This window comes from Salmo salar, chromosome ssa04 (assembly GCF_905237065.1).
Source record: "Salmo salar chromosome ssa04, Ssal_v3.1, whole genome shotgun sequence".
Lineage (NCBI taxonomy): Eukaryota > Metazoa > Chordata > Actinopteri > Salmoniformes > Salmonidae > Salmo > Salmo salar.
In genome coordinates, this window is record NC_059445.1 from 72,332,736 (window position 1) to 72,351,321 (window position 18,586).

Consider the following 18,586-nt stretch of genomic DNA (forward strand, 5'->3'; position numbering starts at 1 on the left):
CACAGTCTCAGAGAATCTCACCTAGTCTCCTTCTCTCTACAACGCAGTCTCAGAGAATCTCACCTAGTCTCCATCTCTCTACAACACAGTCTCAGAGAATCTCACCTAGTCTCCTTCTCTCTACAACGCAGTCTCAGAGAATCTCACCTAGTCTCCTTCTCTCTACAACACAGTCTCAGAGAATCTCACCTAGTCTCCATCTCTCTACAACACAGTCTCAGAGAATCTCCCCTAGTCTCCTTCTCTCTACAACACAGTCTCAGAGAATCTCACCTAGTCTCCATCTCCTTCTCTCTACAACGCAGTCTCAGAGAATCTCACCTAGTCTCCTTCTCTCTACAACACAGTCTCAGAGAATCTCACCTAGTCTCCATCTCTCTACAACACAGTCTCAGAGAATCTCACCTAGTCTCCATCTCCTTCTCTCTACAACGCAGTCTCAGAGAATCTCCCCTAGTCTCCTTCTCTCTACAACACAGTCTCAGAGAATCTCACCTAGTCTCCTTCTCTCTACAACGCAGTCTCAGAGAATCTCACCTAGTCTCCATCTCTCTACAACGCAGTCTCAGAGAATCTCACCTAGTCTCCTCTCTACAACGCAGTCTCAGAGAATCTCACCTAGTCTCCTTCTCTCTACAACACAGTCTCAGAGAATCTCACCTAGTCTCCATCTCTCTACAACGCAGTCTCAGAGAATCTCACCTAGTCTCCATCTCTCTACAACGCAGTCTCAGAGAATCTCACCTAGTCTCCTCTCTACAACGCAGTCTCAGAGAATCTCCCCATGTCTCCATCTCTCTACAACGCAGTCTCAGAGAATCTCCCCTAGTCTCCCTCTCTCTACAACACAGTCTCAGAGAATCTCACCTAGTCTCCATCTCTCTACAACGCAGTCTCAGAGAATCTCCCCTAGTCTCCTTCTCTCTACAACACAGTCTCAGAGAATCTCACCTAGTCTCCATCTCTCTACAACGCAGTCTCAGAGAATCTCCCCTAGTCTCCCTCTCTCTACAACACAGTCTCAGAGAATCTCACCTAGTCTCCATCTCTCTACAACGCAGTCTCAGAGAATCTCCCCTAGTCTCCTTCTCTCTACAACGCAGTCTCAGAGAATCTCCCCTAGTCTCCTTCTCTCTACAACACAGTCTCAGAGAATCTCACCTAGTCTCCATCTCTCTACAACACAGTCTCAGAGAATCTCCCCTAGTCTCCTTCTCTCTACAACACAGTCTCAGAGAATCTCCCCTAGTCTCCTTCTCTCTACAACGCAGTCTCAGAGAATCTCCCCTAGTCTCCTTCTCTCTACAACACAGTCTCAGAGAATCTCCCCTAGTCTCCTTCTCTCTACAACGCAGTCTCAGAGAATCTCCCCTAGTCTCCTTCTCCTTCTCTCTACAACACAGTCTCAGAGAATCTCACCTAGTCTCCTTCTCCTTCTCTCTACAACACAGTCTCAGAGAATCTCCCCTAGTCTCCATCTCTCTACAACACAGTCTCAGAGAATCTCCCCTAGTCTCCATCTCTCTACAACGCAGTCTCAGAGAATCTCCCCTAGTCTCCTTCTCTCTACAACACAGTCTCAGAGAATCTCACCTAGTCTCCATCTCCTTCTCTCTACAACGCAGTCTCAGAGAATCTCACCTAGTCTCCTTCTCTCTACAACACAGTCTCAGAGAATCTCACCTAGTCTCCATCTCTCTACAACACAGTCTCAGAGAATCTCCCCTAGTCTCCATCTCCTTCTCTCTACAACGCAGTCTCAGAGAATCTCCCCTAGTCTCCTTCTCTCTACAACGCAGTCTCAGAGAATCTCACCTAGTCTCCATCTCTCTACAACACAGTCTCAGAGAATCTCCCCTAGTCTCCATCTCTCTACAATGCAGTCTCAGAGAATCTCTCCTAGTCTCCCTCTCTCTACAACACAGTCTCAGAGAATCTCACCTAGTCTCCATCTCTCTACATCGCAGTCTCAGAGAATCTCGCCTAGTCTCCCTCTCTCTACAACACAGTCTCAGAGAATCTCACCTAGTCTCCATCTCTCTACAACGCAGTCTCAGAGAATCTCCCCTAGTCTCCTTCTCTCTACAACGCAGTCTCAGAGAATCTCCCCTAGTCTCCTTCTCTCTACAACACAGTCTCAGAGAATCTCCCCTAGTCTCCATCTCTCTACAACACAGTCTCAGAGAATCTCCCCTAGTCTCCATCTCCTTCTCTCTACAACGCAGTCTCAGAGAATCTCCCCTAGTCTCCTTCTCTCTACAACGCAGTCTCAGAGAATCTCACCTAGTCTCCATCTCTCTACAACACAGTCTCAGAGAATCTCCCCTAGTCTCCCTCTCTCTACAACACAGTCTCAGAGAATCTCACCTAGTCTCCATCTCTCTACAACGCAGTCTCAGAGAATCTCCCCTAGTCTCCTTCTCTCTACAACGCAGTCTCAGAGAATCTCCCCTAGTCTCCTTCTCTCTACAACACAGTCTCAGAGAATCTCCCCTAGTCTCCTTCTCTCTACAACACAGTCTCAGAGAATCTCCCCTAGTCTCCATCTCTCTACAACGTAGTCTCAGAGAATCTCCCCTAGTCTCCTTCTCTCTACAACACAGTCTCAGAGAATCTCACCTAGTCTCCTTCTCTCTACAACACAGTCTCAGAGAATCTCCCCTAGTCTCCATCTCTCTACAACGCAGTCTCAGAGAATCTCCCCTAGTCTCCATCTCTCTACAACGCAGTCTCAGAGAATCTCCCCTAGTCTCCTTCTCTCTACAACACAGTCTCAGAGAATCTCACCTAGTCTCCTTCTCTCTACAACACAGTCTCAGAGAATCTCCCCTAGTCTCCTTCTCCTTCTCTCTACAACGCAGTCTCAGAGAATCTCACCTAGTCTCCTTCTCATTCTCTCTACAACACAGTCTCAGAGAATCTCCCCTAGTCTCCATCTCTCTACAACGCAGTCTCAGAGAATCTCCCCTAGTCTCCTTCTCTCTACAACACAGTCTCAGAGAATCTCACCTAGTCTCCATCTCCTTCTCTCTACAACGCAGTCTCAGAGAATCTCACCTAGTCTCCTTCTCTCTACAACACAGTCTCAGAGAATCTCACCTAGTCTCCATCTCTCTACAACACAGTCTCAGAGAATCTCCCCTAGTCTCCATCTCCTTCTCTCTACAACGCAGTCTCAGAGAATCTCCCCTAGTCTCCTTCTCTCTACAACGCAGTCTCAGAGAATCTCACCTAGTCTCCATCTCTCTACAACACAGTCTCAGAGAATCTCCCCTAGTCTCCATCTCTCTACAATGCAGTCTCAGAGAATCTCTCCTAGTCTCCCTCTCTCTACAACACAGTCTCAGAGAATCTCACCTAGTCTCCATCTCTCTACAACGCAGTCTCAGAGAATCTCCCCTAGTCTCCCTCTCTCTACAACACAGTCTCAGAGAATCTCACCTAGTCTCCATCTCTCTACAACGCAGTCTCAGAGAATCTCCCCTAGTCTCCTTCTCTCTACAACGCAGTCTCAGAGAATCTCCCCTAGTCTCCTTCTCTCTACAACACAGTCTCAGAGAATCTCCCCTAGTCTCCTTCTCTCTACAACACAGTCTCAGAGAATCTCCCCTAGTCTCCATCTCTCTACAACGTAGTCTCAGAGAATCTCCCCTAGTCTCCATCTCTCTACAACACAGTCTCAGAGAATCTCACCTAGTCTCCTTCTCTCTACAACGCAGTCTCAGAGAATCTCACCTAGTCTCCATCTCTCTACAACACAGTCTCAGAGAATCTCACCTAGTCTCCATCTCTCTACAACACAGTCTCAGAGAATCTCCCCTAGTCTCCTTCTCTCTACAACACAGTCTCAGAGAATCTCCCCTAGTCTCCTTCTCTCTACAACACAGTCTCAGAGAATCTCCCCTAGTCTCCTTCTCTCTACAACGCAGTCTCAGAGAATCTCCCCTAGTCTCCTTCTCTCTACAACACAGTCTCAGAGAATCTCCCCTAGTCTCCTTCTCTCTACAACGCAGTCTCAGAGAATCTCCCCTAGTCTCCTTCTCCTTCTCTCTACAACACAGTCTCAGAGAATCTCACCTAGTCTCCTTCTCCTTCTCTCTACAACGCAGTCTCAGAGAATCTCCCCTAGTCTCCTTCTCCTTCTCTCTACAACACAGTCTCAGAGAATCTCACCTAGTCTCCTTCTCCTTCTCTCTACAACACAGTCTCAGAGAATCTCCCCTAGTCTCCATCTCCTTCTCTCTACAACACAGTCTCAGAGAATCTCACCTAGTCTCCATCTCTCTACAACACAGTCTCAGAGAATCTCCCCTAGTCTCCATCTCTCTACAACACAGTCTCAGAGAATCTCCCCTAGTCTCCTTCTCTCTACAACGCAGTCTCAGAGAATCTCTCTCTCTCTCTGTTTCATTTCCTCACACTGAGCACTGGTGAGGTTGAATACACTTGACTGAAGGGCTCTTCACAATCTACAACAGGGGTAATCAACTACTATTTGAGAAGGTCCAGTGACACATTTCTTAGGTGGCAAAGGTCAGGATGGATATCGTCCTTTATCGGCTCTGTGGTACAGCGTAGTAACAAAGATAGTCGTCTATGACTTAGGAAACATGTTGTTATATGAAATGTACATTAAATGAGACTAAGAATTTGAATTAATTACAACTTACATTTGACATTTTAGTCATTTAGCAGACGCTCTTATCCAGAGCGACTTACAGTAGTGAATGCATACATTTCATGCATTTTTTTTTTTTTGTACTGGCACCCCGTGGGAATCGAACCCACAATGCTGGCGTTTCAAACACCATGCTCTACCAACTGAGCCACAGGGAAGCCCACTTAATTATTTTGAATGTAAACATGTGCAACATGCATCAACATTGCCGAAGAACAAAAGTGGTTGCAAAATTGTCTATGCAAAAAGTGCGCTGTGAATCATTGTATATGGGCCTTGACACAAATGGTGTGAGAGCAACTCTGAGACACTGGTGCAGGTGTTCATTAGTGAGCCTGGTGCGGTGTTTGTTTGTAATAAAGTTCATTGTGGAGAAGCCTGATTCACAGCTGTATGTGAAGCCAAACATTGTCAGGATGTACAGTACCAATCAAAAGTTTGGACACCAACTCATTCAAGGGTTTTTCTTATTTTTTTTACTATTGCCTACATTGTAGAATAATAGAGAAGACATCAAAACTATGAAATAACAAATCAAAATATATTTGAGATTCTTCAAAGTAGCCACCCTTTGCCATGATGACTGCTTTGCACACTCTTGGCATACTCTTAACCAGCTTCATGAGTTAGTAACCTTGAATGCATTTCAATTAACAGGTGTGCCTTGTTAAAAGTTCATTTGTGGAATTTCTATCCTTCTTAATGCATTTGAGCCAATCAGTTGTGTTGTGACAAGGTAGGGTACACAGAAGATAGCCCTATTTGGTAAAATACCAAGTCCATATTATGGCAAGAACAGCTCAAATAAGCAAAGAGAAATGACAGTCCATCATTACTTTAAGACATGAAGGTCAGTCAATGTGGAAAATGTCAAGAACTTTGAAAGTTTCTTCAAGTTCAGTCGCAAAAACCAGCAAGTGCTATGATGAAACTGGCTCTCATGAGGACCACCACAGGAAAGCAAGACCCAGAGTGACCTCTGCTGCAGAGGATAAGTTCATTAGAGTTACCAGCCTCAGAAATTGCAGCCCAAATTAATGCTTCACAGAGTTCAAGTAACAGACACATCTCAGAATCAACTGTTCAGAGGAGACTGTGTGAATCAGATCAGGCCTTCATGGTTCAATTGCTGCAAAGAAACCACTACTAGAAGAGACTTGCTTGGGCCAAGAAACACAAGCAATGGACATTAGACTAGTGGAAATCTGTCCTTTGGTCTGATGAGTCCAAATTTGAGATTTTTGGTTCCAACCGCTGTGTCTTTGTGATATGCAGAGTAGGTGAACTGATGATCTCTGCATGTGTGGTTCCCACCATGAAGCATGGAGGAGGAGGTGTGGGGGTGCTTTGCTGGTGACGCTGTCTGTGATTTATTTAGAATTCAAGGCACACTTAACCAGCATGGCTACCACAGAATTCTGCAGCAGTACGCCATCCCATCTGGTTGGCGCTTAGTGGGACTATGATTTGTTTTTCAACTGGACAATGACCCAACACACCTCCAGACTGTGTAAGGGCTATTCGACCAATAAGGAGAGTGATGGAGTGCTGGATCAGGTGACCTGGCCTCCAATCACCCAACCTCAACCCAATTGAGATGGTTTGGCATGGTTGAGAGAATGCCTAGAGTGTATAAAGCTGTCATCAAGGAAAAGGGTGGCTACTTTGAAGAATCTAAAATATATTTTGATTTGTTTAACACTTTTTGGTTACTACATGATTCCATATGAAGATGTGTTTAGCTTCTTCTGACAATTCTGTCACATTTGTGACCAAGAACGGTTGTGGATGATCAGCAGCAGTTCTCTTCCAATAGTGAAGTCATCAAAGCGAGCCTTGAAGTTATCCATCAGCTTCTGGATGAAATCAACATGGTTGGGAACATCTTTGTCTCTGTGCGTTTACACCAGAATATTGGGGATGTGGACAAATTCTCCTTGGAGATTATTCTTGAAAATATCAAATTTCTTCTGGAAAGCTTGGACTGCTGTTATCATATCACACTGTGTTGTGCCGTCCCTACAGCTTAACATTCATTTGATTAAGGTGTGATGTATTGTCCGTAAACAATATGCAACTGTTTCCATCTTCTCCTTATCTTCCAAAAACTCAAACTGAGTTGCCTTGTCACTCTTTTGCTCTGATAACAAAGCTTTGATTAGAAAGCCTCTTGAATGGCCCAAAAGCATTCCAAAACCCTGCCTTTGCTGAGCCATCAGACATTGCAGTAGTAAGTCATCAAAACTGGCATTGGCCTCTTTCAGAATGCCTCGTAGCAGGGAGTGTTGTAGGGATGATATTGCTCTCAAAAAGTTGATCAGTTTCCTCATTGTTGTCATGACCTCAGAATACTATTTTCCCAAACTGGCACACAGGACAGACTGATGGATGATGCAGTGATATGATGTCAGGTCAGGGTGGTCCTCTTTCAAATGTGCAACCAGTCCCCTCCCTCTTCCTATCATGGCTGGAGCTCCATCTGTGGTGATGGAGACCTCTGACTTCAGATCTATCCTGCTTTTTGTCAGCATCCCTTTGATGACCTCATGGATATCCTCTCCCTGTGTGTGTGCTTCTCAATTTGTTAGGCCCAACAGCTTCTCACAGAATTCATTCTTTGTTTTGTTATAAAATCTGACAAACACCAGAAGCTGGGCATTATCAGTGTTATCTGTTGATTCATCCACATCTAATGAAACGCATGGTGCATTGTGAATGTCCTCTTCAAGTTCTGAAGTTAAATCTAGAGCTAATATTTCAGTTGTCCTCATTGCTGTGGAATCTGATCGTGGGATCTATTTGACCTTTTCCCTGAGCTCATCTTTTTCTTTACCTTCAAGCAAGGTGTCAGCAACTTCACACATGCATTCTATTACCATTTCAGCGTCTGACATTTTTTGGGGGTGTTTTTCCAAAGCCCAAGCTATCCTCAGTGAACACTCCATTGCACGTTGATGGGTTGTCAGGGAATTGACAAGGACTTTGGTGGACCTGTCATATTGGGATCTGAGTTGGTTAATCTTGTTTGTTCTCACCTCCGTGTTCAGGGGATACATCTGATCGAATTTACTATGCCTGGTGTCATAATAGCACTTAACATTGGCTCTTTTCAGGAGAGCTACGGACTCGCTGCATATCAGACACATTGGTTTTGGGCTAGTTGCGGGGCGAATACATACTGTTCCGTCCACTCGTCTTTGAATTTACGGTTTTCAGAGTCAACTTTTAGTTTTTTGAACAAGCCATATTAACAAAGATACTGGTAACTAAGCTCCTTCTATATGTGATATTTACATTTGAACCGCGGTCAAATCTTTGTTACTTTCTACCAGCCTGTCCCAAGGTTCCGCAGAGGATATTTGGATTGATGTGATTGGGTAAGACGCGGCCTCTTGTATTTGCATATAACCAGACGATTGGATTAGACTGGGCACTAGTAGAGGTTGGCGTTGCTTCATGAGAGAGCGAGAAAGAAAGGTTGCTGAATTAGAGGATGTTACGCCTGGTAGATTAAAAAAAATCTAAAAATAATATATTACATTTTATATAACAAATGCGATGTCTGGTCCGGATTGACCCTTCTCTGGGTCCGGACCTGGACCGCGTCCGCCAGTTGAGTTTGGCTGATCTACGCGAACAGAGCCGACGGAGGTCTGTTTGCTCGCGTTCCAAAAATCCAGCCGCACAAATATACGTAGAACGCGTCGCAAACTGACCTCTGTTTGCGTAGACTGTGTAGACCCCTTAAAGGGAGTCATATTCATTAGGGCACACCATAGCCAAACATTTCAAAACACTTTTTACTCTTAGCACCAGCTGTGGCAAGAACAAACTATTATTTTGTGTCAAAGGAGGGCATATAATGGTGTAACATCTCCTCTGCAAGCTTTCAGGTGAGGCTTGCCTTGAACTGGTATACCCTCTCCCATGAAGGTGTAGCACACGCCCCCTCAGTCCCCTGATTCAGGGTGCTTCCAAGCTCGAGGGGCCTTTGCTCACCTCACACATTTTTTTTACAACCTGTAATGAAGCTATTTAGAATTAGAAATAGATGTAGCACTTTTGGGACTATTTCATTAAACTTGGCTCTAAAAAACTTCAAAGGTTCCAACCCACCCACTTGAAATACACATCCACTCCTCAGGTCATTTTGGCCATTGCCAACATCACAGTGTGCCAGTGTACAGTAACAGAGCCCCCCACAAAATTAAACACCAAAACAGATCAATTTTCAATGGAACTTCTTGAATTATTTCTCCTCTTATCCCTTTTCTCATTAAACCCAACCAGTCTCCACTACTGTACAGTTGTGGCCCAAAGTTTTGAGAATGACACAAATATTAATTTTCACAAAGTTTGCTGCTTCAGTGTCTTTAGATATTTTTGTCAGATGTTACAATGGAATACTGAATTATAATTACATACATTTCATAAGTGTCAAAGGCTTTTGACAATTACATGAAGTTGATGCAAAGAGTCAATATTTGCAGTGTTGACCCTTCTTTTTCAAGACCTCTACAATCCGCCCTGGCATGCTGTAAATTAACTTTTGGGCCACATCCTGACTGATGGCAGCCCATTCCTGCATAATCAATGCTTGGAGTTTGTCAGAATATGTGGGTTTTTGTTTGTCCACCCGCCTCTTGAGGATTGACCACATGTTCTCAATGGGATTAAGGTCTGGGGAGTTTCCTGGCCATGGACCCAAAATATCGATGTTTTGTTCCCCGAGCCACTTAGTTATCACTTCTACCTTATGGCAGGGTGCTCCATCATGCTGGAAAAGGCATTGTTCGTCACCAAATGGTTCCTGGATGGTTGGGAGAAGTTGCTCTTGGAGGATGTGTTGGTACCATTCTTTATTCATGGCTGTGTTCTTATGCAAAATTGTGAGTGAGCCCACTCCCTTGGCTGAGAAGCATCCCCACACATGAATGGTCTCAGGATGCTTTACTGTTGGCATGACACAGGACTGATGGTAACGCTCACCTTATCTTCTCCGGACAAGCTTTATTCCAGATGCCCCAAACAATCGGAAAGGGGATTCATCAGAGAAAATTACTTTACCCCAGTCCTCAGCAGTCCAATCTCTGTACCTTTTGCAGAATATCAGTTTGTCTCTGATGTTTTTCCTGGAAAGAAGTGGCTTCTTTGCTTCCCTTCTTGACACCAGGCCATCCTCCAAAAGTCTTTGCCTCACTGTGCATGCAGATGCACTCACAACTGCCTGCTGCCATTCCTGAGCAAGCTCTGTACTGGTGGTGCCCCGATCCCGCAGCTGAATCAACTTTAGGAGTCAGTCCTGGCGCTTGTTGGACTTTCTTGGGCGCCCTGAAGCCTTCTTCACAACAATTGAACCGCTCTCCTTGAAGTTCTTGATGATCCGATAAATGGTTGATTTAGGTGCAATCTTACTGGCAGCAATATCCTTACCTGTGAAGCACATTTTGTGCAAAGCAATGATGATGGCATGTGTTTCCTTGCAGGTAACCATGATTGACAGAGGAAGAACAATGATTCCAAGCACCACCCTCCGTTTTGAAGCTTCCAGTCTGTTATTCGAACTCAATCAGCATGACAGAGTGATCTCCAGCCTTGTCCTCGTCAAAACTCACACCTGTGTTAACGAGAGAATCACTGACATGATGTCAGCTGATCCTTTTGTGGCATGGCTGAAATGCAGTGGAAATGTTTTTTGGGGATTCAGTTAATTTGCATGGCAAACTGATCACTCTTCATAACATTCTGGAGTATATGCAAATTGCCATCATACAAACTGAGGCAGCAGACTTTGTGAAAATTAATATTTGTGTCATTCTCAAAACTTTTGGCCACGACTGTATATCTAACCAGACAGGTATCACTCAGAGGCTCACAAACAGACCCCTGGCACACCTATGCATTTATTTATGGCCACCTACCACCTTAATGATTTATGACCATGCAAATGTGGTCACGTCTGCACTTTTGCATCCCCCTTGAAGGTGTTTTTCACAGCTGCCCGGAAGACTGTGTGAGTGTGAGACGTCAGAGAAAGCGTGTGTGACTCTAGGGCTGGGCGATATGGCCAAAATATCATATCATATATGGTATTTTTCCAATATCTGACGGTATTTGATGTTTTATGTTTTGGATTAATTAAGTTCTACATTTGCTTTATGAGTAGTGCGTGACCCTAGGGTGGCAACACATATTCTAAGTGAATTCAATGGGTCTTTTTCCTTTTGGATTGTTTTATACTGTTCAACTTCAATTTAAAACAATTTCCTGCATTAACATCAATTTCTGCATTTCCTGCACTCATTTGAGATCATTTCCATACTGCCACGATATGGGCAAAAATACTAGGCCTTATTTTTAACCAAATGTTGCAATTGCGATTTAGATCAAAACACTTGGGTGAAATTTGGAATCATGGAAATAGAATGTTTGTTCTAATTCTATAGTTAGAATATAAATAATAGTGGCCACTTTGAATACAGTGTTTGACATGACAACGAATGAAAATGCCATGGACGAGTTATCGTGACAGGGTAGGAACCAAATTGACGTTCAGTGTTTCCTAGGGGACCCTATAATCTTTAGCTACATTAAATCTGTATTTATATAGCCAACATATTCATGCTTCGCCTATTCCTCTATGATGTAGATTGCACAAACAACATGCTGATTTAAGCCTCCACCAGTACTGGTATCAGGCTGTATTAGCTAGCTACGTTTGCCCTAACTCAGTACTTTTATTAGCGAGTTAGCTAGACAGCTAACCTGATTTAGCTTAATTTACTAAGAAAATACGAACTAGCTGTTTGCAGATGTAAGAAACACAAACGAATATTGTAATTATAGAATGCTTGTGGATTAAAATTAAGATCAAAGTGGGAACAACATCGTTGTCATCAACATTGTTGCATGTGCTGCATTGAGCATGCAGACTGAACTAAAGTGTCTAGTGGTCAATCAACAATAAATGCGCTTCTTGAGTGACGGGATGGGACTAGGTCTGTGTGGAAAGCGGCATGGAGAGAGCAGAGAGGGATGACTCAAGTAGCGGAGTAAACCATAAAAATGAACGTTACACACGGCGTATCACAGTTAACAAACCAAACATTCAAATACCGTTATAGAAGATAAAGTAAAAACCCAAGCTGGTCCGTGCATAAGTACCGGTGTACAGTAAAATACGGTATACCGCCCAGACCTATGTGACTCATAATTATGTTCTGGCTGTGCACCTGTCTTATGTTGTAAAACAGTGACTAGCTGCTAGAGTGTTACGACTGATTCTAGTCACTCATCTCCGATATCTTCAGCTACTGCCCAAGACATGAATTTGATTTGAATGCCTACTTGTTGGCGGACATTTGAATACGTATTTAACCCAGGTCTGAGGAGTGAGGAAAATGCAAAACTGACACAAGATCAGCATCTAGGCAGAGCTTTATCCTACACCTTCAAATTAAGCTTTATTTATACAGCACATTTAAGACATGGAACGCAACGCAATGTGCTTTACAGGAAGAAAATAATAAAAAACTATGAAAATATAAGCTGAAATATTTACTACACAACAAACACAAGACTATCACACTGCAGGGAAGAGCAGTCTAGGTGTCTACCTTCCTTGCCTTCTTGCATGTTGCCTATTAACGACCCATTGGAGTATTAAATTAAATGCTAGACAATCTCACCGGGATGCTCATTTACCTCACACTGGGTTGTAGAGTATATCACTAAAACCCCTCGGCCCTGAACCAACCACACACACACACAACCCCCTGTATTAACACTTGCAGAGACAGCCATATGGGGGTTGGGGGGCATTGAGCACTACACATGTTCCCCCATGGTTAACTCCAATGGACCCCTCCCCTAGCTCCACCTCCCTGGTGGACAGTACATGAATTATGTGGTGATTCTCTGGGAAGGCAGGCAGGGCGGCCCCCATGGGGAGAATATATCCACCCAGCACAGCGGACTATAGCCAGATATACAGGGTATCATAGTACAGGAAGGTACACCAGCAGAGCTGAACAGAGCAGGTGAGGAGAGGAACAAGAGAGCGGGATGGAAATAGTGGGGGACTGAGAAAATAATGTAAGACTGAGTTTGTGAAAGCGTGTGTGAAGGCTGCTTTTCACCATAGTCCAGAGTGGCCCGCTGGGTCAGAAGTCCTGCAGCCTGGGTGTTAGGCAGGGCTGTCACCTGTGGGTGACCTCAATGAGGAGGAGACTGGCCAGGTACCGGTACAGAGTCAATGTGCGGGGGCACCGGTGTCGAGGTAATTATGTACATGTAGGTAGCGTTATTAAAGTGGCTATGCATAGATAATAACAGAGAATAGCAGCAGCATGGGGGGGGGATGCAAATAGTCTGGGTAGCCATTTGATTAGCTGTTCAGGAATCTTATGATTTGGGGGTAGAAGCTGTTTAGAAGCTCTTGGACCGGGACTTGGCGCTCCGGGACCGCTTGCAATGCGGTAGCACAGAGAACAGTCTATGACTAGGGTGGCTGGAGTCTTTGACAATTTTTAGGGCCTTCTTCTGACACCGCCTGGTATAGAGGTCCTGAATGGCAGGAAGCTTGGCCACGGTGATGTACTGGGCCGTACACACTACCCTCTGTAGTGCTTTGCGATCGGAGGCCGATCAGTTGCCATACCAGGCAGTGATGCAACCCATCAGGATGCTCTCGATGGTGCAGCTGTAAAACCTTTTGAGGATCTGAGGAACCATGCCAAATATTTTCAGTCTCCTGAGGGGGAATAGGTTTTGTTGTGCCCTCTACACGACTGTCTTGGTGTGCTTGGACCATGTTAGGTTTTTGGTGATGTGGACACCAAGGAATTTGAAGCTCTCAACCTACTCCACTACAGCCCTGTCAATGAGAATGGGGGCGTGCTCGGTCCTCCTTTTCCTGTAGTCCACAATCATCTCCTTTGTCTTGATCACGTTGAGGGAGGGGTTGTTGTCCTTGCACCACACGTCAGGTCTCTGACCTCCCTATAGGCTATCCCATTGTTGTCAGTGATCAGGCCTACCAGTGTTGTCATCAACAAACTTAATGATGGTGTTGGTCGTGCCTGGCCGTGCAGTCATGAGTGAACAGGGAGTACAGGAGGGGACTGAGCAGGACGAGGTTGAAAATGTCAGTGAAGACATTTGCCAGTTGGCCAGCGCATGCTCGGAGTACACGTCCTGGTAATCCGCTGAAAAACATCCCCACAGCATGATGCTGCCACCACCATGCTTCACCGTTGGGATGGTGCCAGGTTTCTTCCAGATGTCAGATGTGACGCTTGGCATTCAGTCCAAGGAGTTCAAACTTTACTGAGGAGTGGCTTCCGTCTGGCCGGTCTACCATAAAGGCCTGATTGGTGGAGTGCTGCAGAGATTGTTGTCCTTCTGGAAGGTTCTCCATCTCCACAGAGGAACTCTGGAGCTCTGTCAGAGTGACCATCGGGTTCTTGGTCACCTCCCTGACCGAGGCCCTTCTCCCCCGATTGCTCAGTTTGGCTGGGCGGCCAGCTCTAGGAAGTCTTGGTGCTTCCAAACTTCTTCCATTTCAGAAAGATGGAGGCCACTGTGTTCTTGGACTTTTTAATGCTTCAAAAATGTTTTGGTACCCTTCCCCAGATCTGTGCTTCAACACAATCCTGTCTCGGCGCTCTACGGACAATTCCTTCGACCTCGTGGCTTGGTTGTTGCTCTGACATGCACTGTCAACTGTGGGACCTTATATAGACACCCTCATGTCCAATCAAGTGAATTTACCACAGGTGGACTCCAATCAAGTTGTAGAAACTTCTCAAGGATGATCAATCGAAACAGGATGCAGTTGAGCTCAATTTTGAGTGTCATAGCAAAGGGTATGTAAATAAGATATTTCTGTTTTTTATTTGTAGTAAATTTAATTTATTCTAAAATGTGATACTGTGTGTAGATTGAGGAGAAAAATTACGATTTAATCAATTTTAGAATAAGGCTGTAATGTAACAAAATGTGGAGAAAGTCAAGGGGTCTGTATACTTTCCGAATGCACTGTATGTTTGTTTATGCACCTTGATAAGGGTCTTTACTTTACCAGGTCATTTGGATGAGTCAGTCACGGTTTATTTACATCTGATTGCCATGCTAACAGTTTCATAAATACAACCAGATTAATGAATGTGTTGTGGTGTTGTCTTTTTGAATTATGAGTTGATTGCCATGATGTGATAATAAGTATTCACCCAGAAAACTATTGTTTTTAGTAGTTTTATAAGCTAAAAAAAATGTAATTTTGTTTTCTTACAGATCTGACAGTGGGACAGGCAAGCTGAGGTAAGAATTGGCTCTTTGTGCAGAGAATGTGCTAAAAGATGGTTGCTGAATCATGACTTCCGCTCCAAGATAATGAAAATGCCATTGTTTTAGTTTCCGGACAAACTACACCTCTCATTGTGTGAAGAGTATTCAGCCTTTTGTATTTGTCAAACTGTCTGTTTCTGGTGTTTTGTTAGGTCCAGGTGCTATTTTACCTCGGGCGACCTGAAAGTATTGTGTGTATGTGTGTGTGCATGCGTGAACATAATCTGGTTGATATGCAGAGCCGTGCCCATTAGAGAGGGTGTTCACTGTGGAAGCACCGGAATGGTTATGCAACGTTTAACACTAGAAAGGCCTTGAGGACCCCCGAGCCAATGATGCATCTTTTGGACGTCAACATTCTAACAGTCTAATAATGCTATTGGAAAAATAATCATTTGGTTGCATTTATGAAGGTTTTATGTAACATTAGAATACGCAAATGTGTTACTGTAAGCCAGGGTTCCCCAATTGTTTCTGGCTGGCCAAATAAAATACTCATCAAATTAAAGACTCTAAAATCACCAAGAAATGAGCTTAAAGTGATTTTAATTTAAGAAATATGTTCCCAAGTATTCTCACTCATAAATAGAGAGGCATATCTGATCATATCCCAATGTAATCAAGGTTAGAAAATACTCAATCAATGTTTTTGTCAAATACTACATCTGTATTTGCCAGCAGCATACCACCCTGCATCCCACAGAGAGCTTGCTTCTGAAGCTAAGCAGGGTTGGTCCTGGTTGGTAGACCAGATGCTGCTGGAAGTGGTGTTGGAGGGCCAGTAGGAGGCACCCTTTCCTCTGGTCCAATTTTAAGTGATTGGGGACATTGTCCTGTGTAGGGTGCTGTCTTTCGGATGGGACGGTAAATGGGTGTCCTGACTCTCTAAGGTCATTAAAGATCACGTGGCACTTATCGTAAGAGTAGGAGTGTTAACCCCGGTGTCCGAGCTAAATTCCCCATCTGGCCCTCATACCATCACGGCCACCTAATCATCCCCAGCTTACAATTGGTTCATTCATCCCCCCTCCTCTCCCCTGTAACTATTCCCCAGGCTGTTGCTGTGAATGTGTTCTCAGTCAATTTACCTGATAAAATAAGGGTTAAATAAAAATAAAATAAAAAATCTGTTTGGGATTCTTGCGGTCAATTTGCAGTGTACAAATTATTTATAACTACGTTTGGGCCCCCTCACCATCCGCTAAAGGAGAAATCGACCCACGGCTGAATGTAATTGAGGCTACTGTAGGCTATATGTACAAATGAAGAACCATCATAAAGATAAACATTATCATTTTTGAGGCAGGTCTAAAGAAACATGGAAATAAGAAAATGTTTTTCAAAACACAAATTAAGTTTTATTATGCTACTACTCTTTGCTTAGTAGCCTGAGCTACACTTTATGACCAAAAGTATGTGGACATCTGCTCGTCTAAAAATCATGGGCATTAATATGGAGTTGGTCCCCCTTTGATGCTATAACAGCCTCCACTCTTCTGGGAAGGCTTTCCAATAGACTTTGGAACATTGCTGTGGGGACTTGCTTCCATTCAGCCACAAGAGCATTTGTGAGGTTGGGCACTGATGTTAGCTGAATACGCGTGGCACGCAGTCGGCTTTCCAATTTATCCCAAATATGTTCAATGGAGTGAAGGTCAGGGCTCTGTGCAAGCCAGTCAAGTTCTTCCACACCGATCTCAACAAAACATTTCTGTATGGACCTCGCTTTGTGCACAGGGACATTGTCATGCTGAAACGGGAAAGGGCCTTCCCCAAACTCTTGCCACAAAGTTGGAAAAACCAAATTGTCTAGAATGTCATTGTATGCTGTAGCGTTAAGATTTCCCTTCACTGGAACTAAGGGGCCTTGCACGAACCATGAAAAACAGCCCCAGACCATTATTCCTCCTCCACCAAACTTTACAGTTGGCACTATGCATTCGGGCAGGTAGCGTTCTCCTGGCATCCAAACCCAGATTCTTCCGTCGACTGTCAGATGGTGAAGCGTGATTCATAACTCCAGAGAATGCGTTTCTACTGATTCAGAGTGTAATGGCGGCGCTCTTTACACCACTCCAGCCGACGCTTGGCATTGCGCATGGTGATCTTAGGATTGTGTGTGGTTGCTCGGCCACGGAAACCCATTTCATGAAGCTCCCGACGAACAGTTCTTGTGCTGACATTGCTTCCAGAGGCAGTTTTGAACTCGGTTGTGAGTGTTGCAACCAAGGACACATGATTTTTATGCCCTACGCACTTCAGCACTCGGCGGTCCCGTTCTGTGAGCTTGTGTGTCCTACCACTTCGCGGTAGAGCCGTTGTTGCTCCAAGACGTTTCCACTTCACAACTAACAGCACTTATAGTTTGTTGAACTGACTTGATGAAAAGGTGGCATTCTATGACGGTGCCACGTTGAAAGTCTCTGAGCTGTTAAGTAAGGCCATTCTACTGCTAATGTTTGTCTATGGAGCTGTGTGCTCGATTTTATACACCTGTCAGTAACGGGTGTGGCTGAAATAGCCGAATACACTAATTTGAAGAGGTGTCTACATACTTATGCAGTGCAGTTGGAAAGTATTCAGACCCCTTCCCTTTTTCCACATTTTGTTACCTTACAGCCTTATTCTAAAATGTATTTGGTTTTTTTCACCCTCAATCTACACACAATAGCCCATAATGACAAAGTTAAAACTGTTATATATAGAAAAAAAAAAAGATACCTTATTGACATAAGTATTCAGACCCTTTGCTATGAGACTCGAAATTGAGCTCAGGTGCATCCTGTTTCCATTGGTCATCCTTGATGTTTCTACAACTTGATTGGAGTCTACATGCGGTACATTTAAATAGATTGTACATGATTTGGAAAGGCACACACGTCTCTATTAGGTCCCACAGTTGACAGTGCATGTCAGAGCAAAAACCAAGCCATGAGGTCGAAGGAATTGTCCGTAGAACGCCGAGACAGGATTGTGTCGAGGCATAGATCTGGAGAAGGGTACCAAAAAATGTATACAGCATTGAAGGTCCCCAAGAACACAGTGGACTCTATCATTCTTAAATGGAAGAAGTTTGCAACCACCAAGACTCTTCCTAGAGCTGGCCGCCTGGCTAAACTGAGCAATCGGGGGAGAAGGGCCTTGGTCAGGGAGGTGACCAAGAACCTAATGGTCACTCTGACAAAGCTCCCAAATTCCTTTGTGGAGATGGGAGAACCTTCCAGAAGGACAACCATCTATGCAGCATTCCACCAATCAAGCCTTTATGGTTGAGAGGCCAGACGGAAGCCACTCCTCAGTAAAAGGCACATGACAGCCCGCTTGCAGTTTGCCAAAAGACACCTAATGACTCTCAGACCATGTGAAACAAGATGCTCTGGTCTGATGAAACCAAGATTCAGCTCTTTGGCCTGAATGCCAAGCGTCATGTCTGGAGGAAACCTGGCACCATCCCAACGGTGAAGCATGGTGGTGGCAGCATCATGCTGTAGGGATGTTTTTCCAGCGGCAGGGACTGGGAGACTAGTGAAGATGGAGGGAAAGATGAACGGAGCAAAGTAC

At 44.4% G+C, this 18,586-nt stretch overlaps 1 protein-coding gene and 1 non-coding gene across 5 annotated transcripts in view; one reads left to right on the forward strand and one right to left on the reverse strand.

Moving 5' to 3' along the window:
- The window catches only part of gramd1ba (GRAM domain containing 1Ba), a 178,451-nt gene that overhangs the window by 83,138 nt on the left and 76,727 nt on the right, over positions 1-18,586 (forward strand). For all 4 annotated transcript variants that reach the window (XM_045717302.1, XM_045717299.1, XM_045717300.1 and 1 more), the window contains one exon: positions 14,972-14,998. In XM_045717302.1, the coding sequence (XP_045573258.1) occupies positions 14,972-14,998 (27 nt within the window). The remainder of the gene's footprint in view (positions 1-14,971; positions 14,999-18,586) is intronic.
- trnas-uga (transfer RNA serine (anticodon UGA)) lies at positions 4,764-4,838 on the reverse strand. The gene has a single exon. It is a non-coding gene; the product is annotated as a tRNA-Ser (tRNA).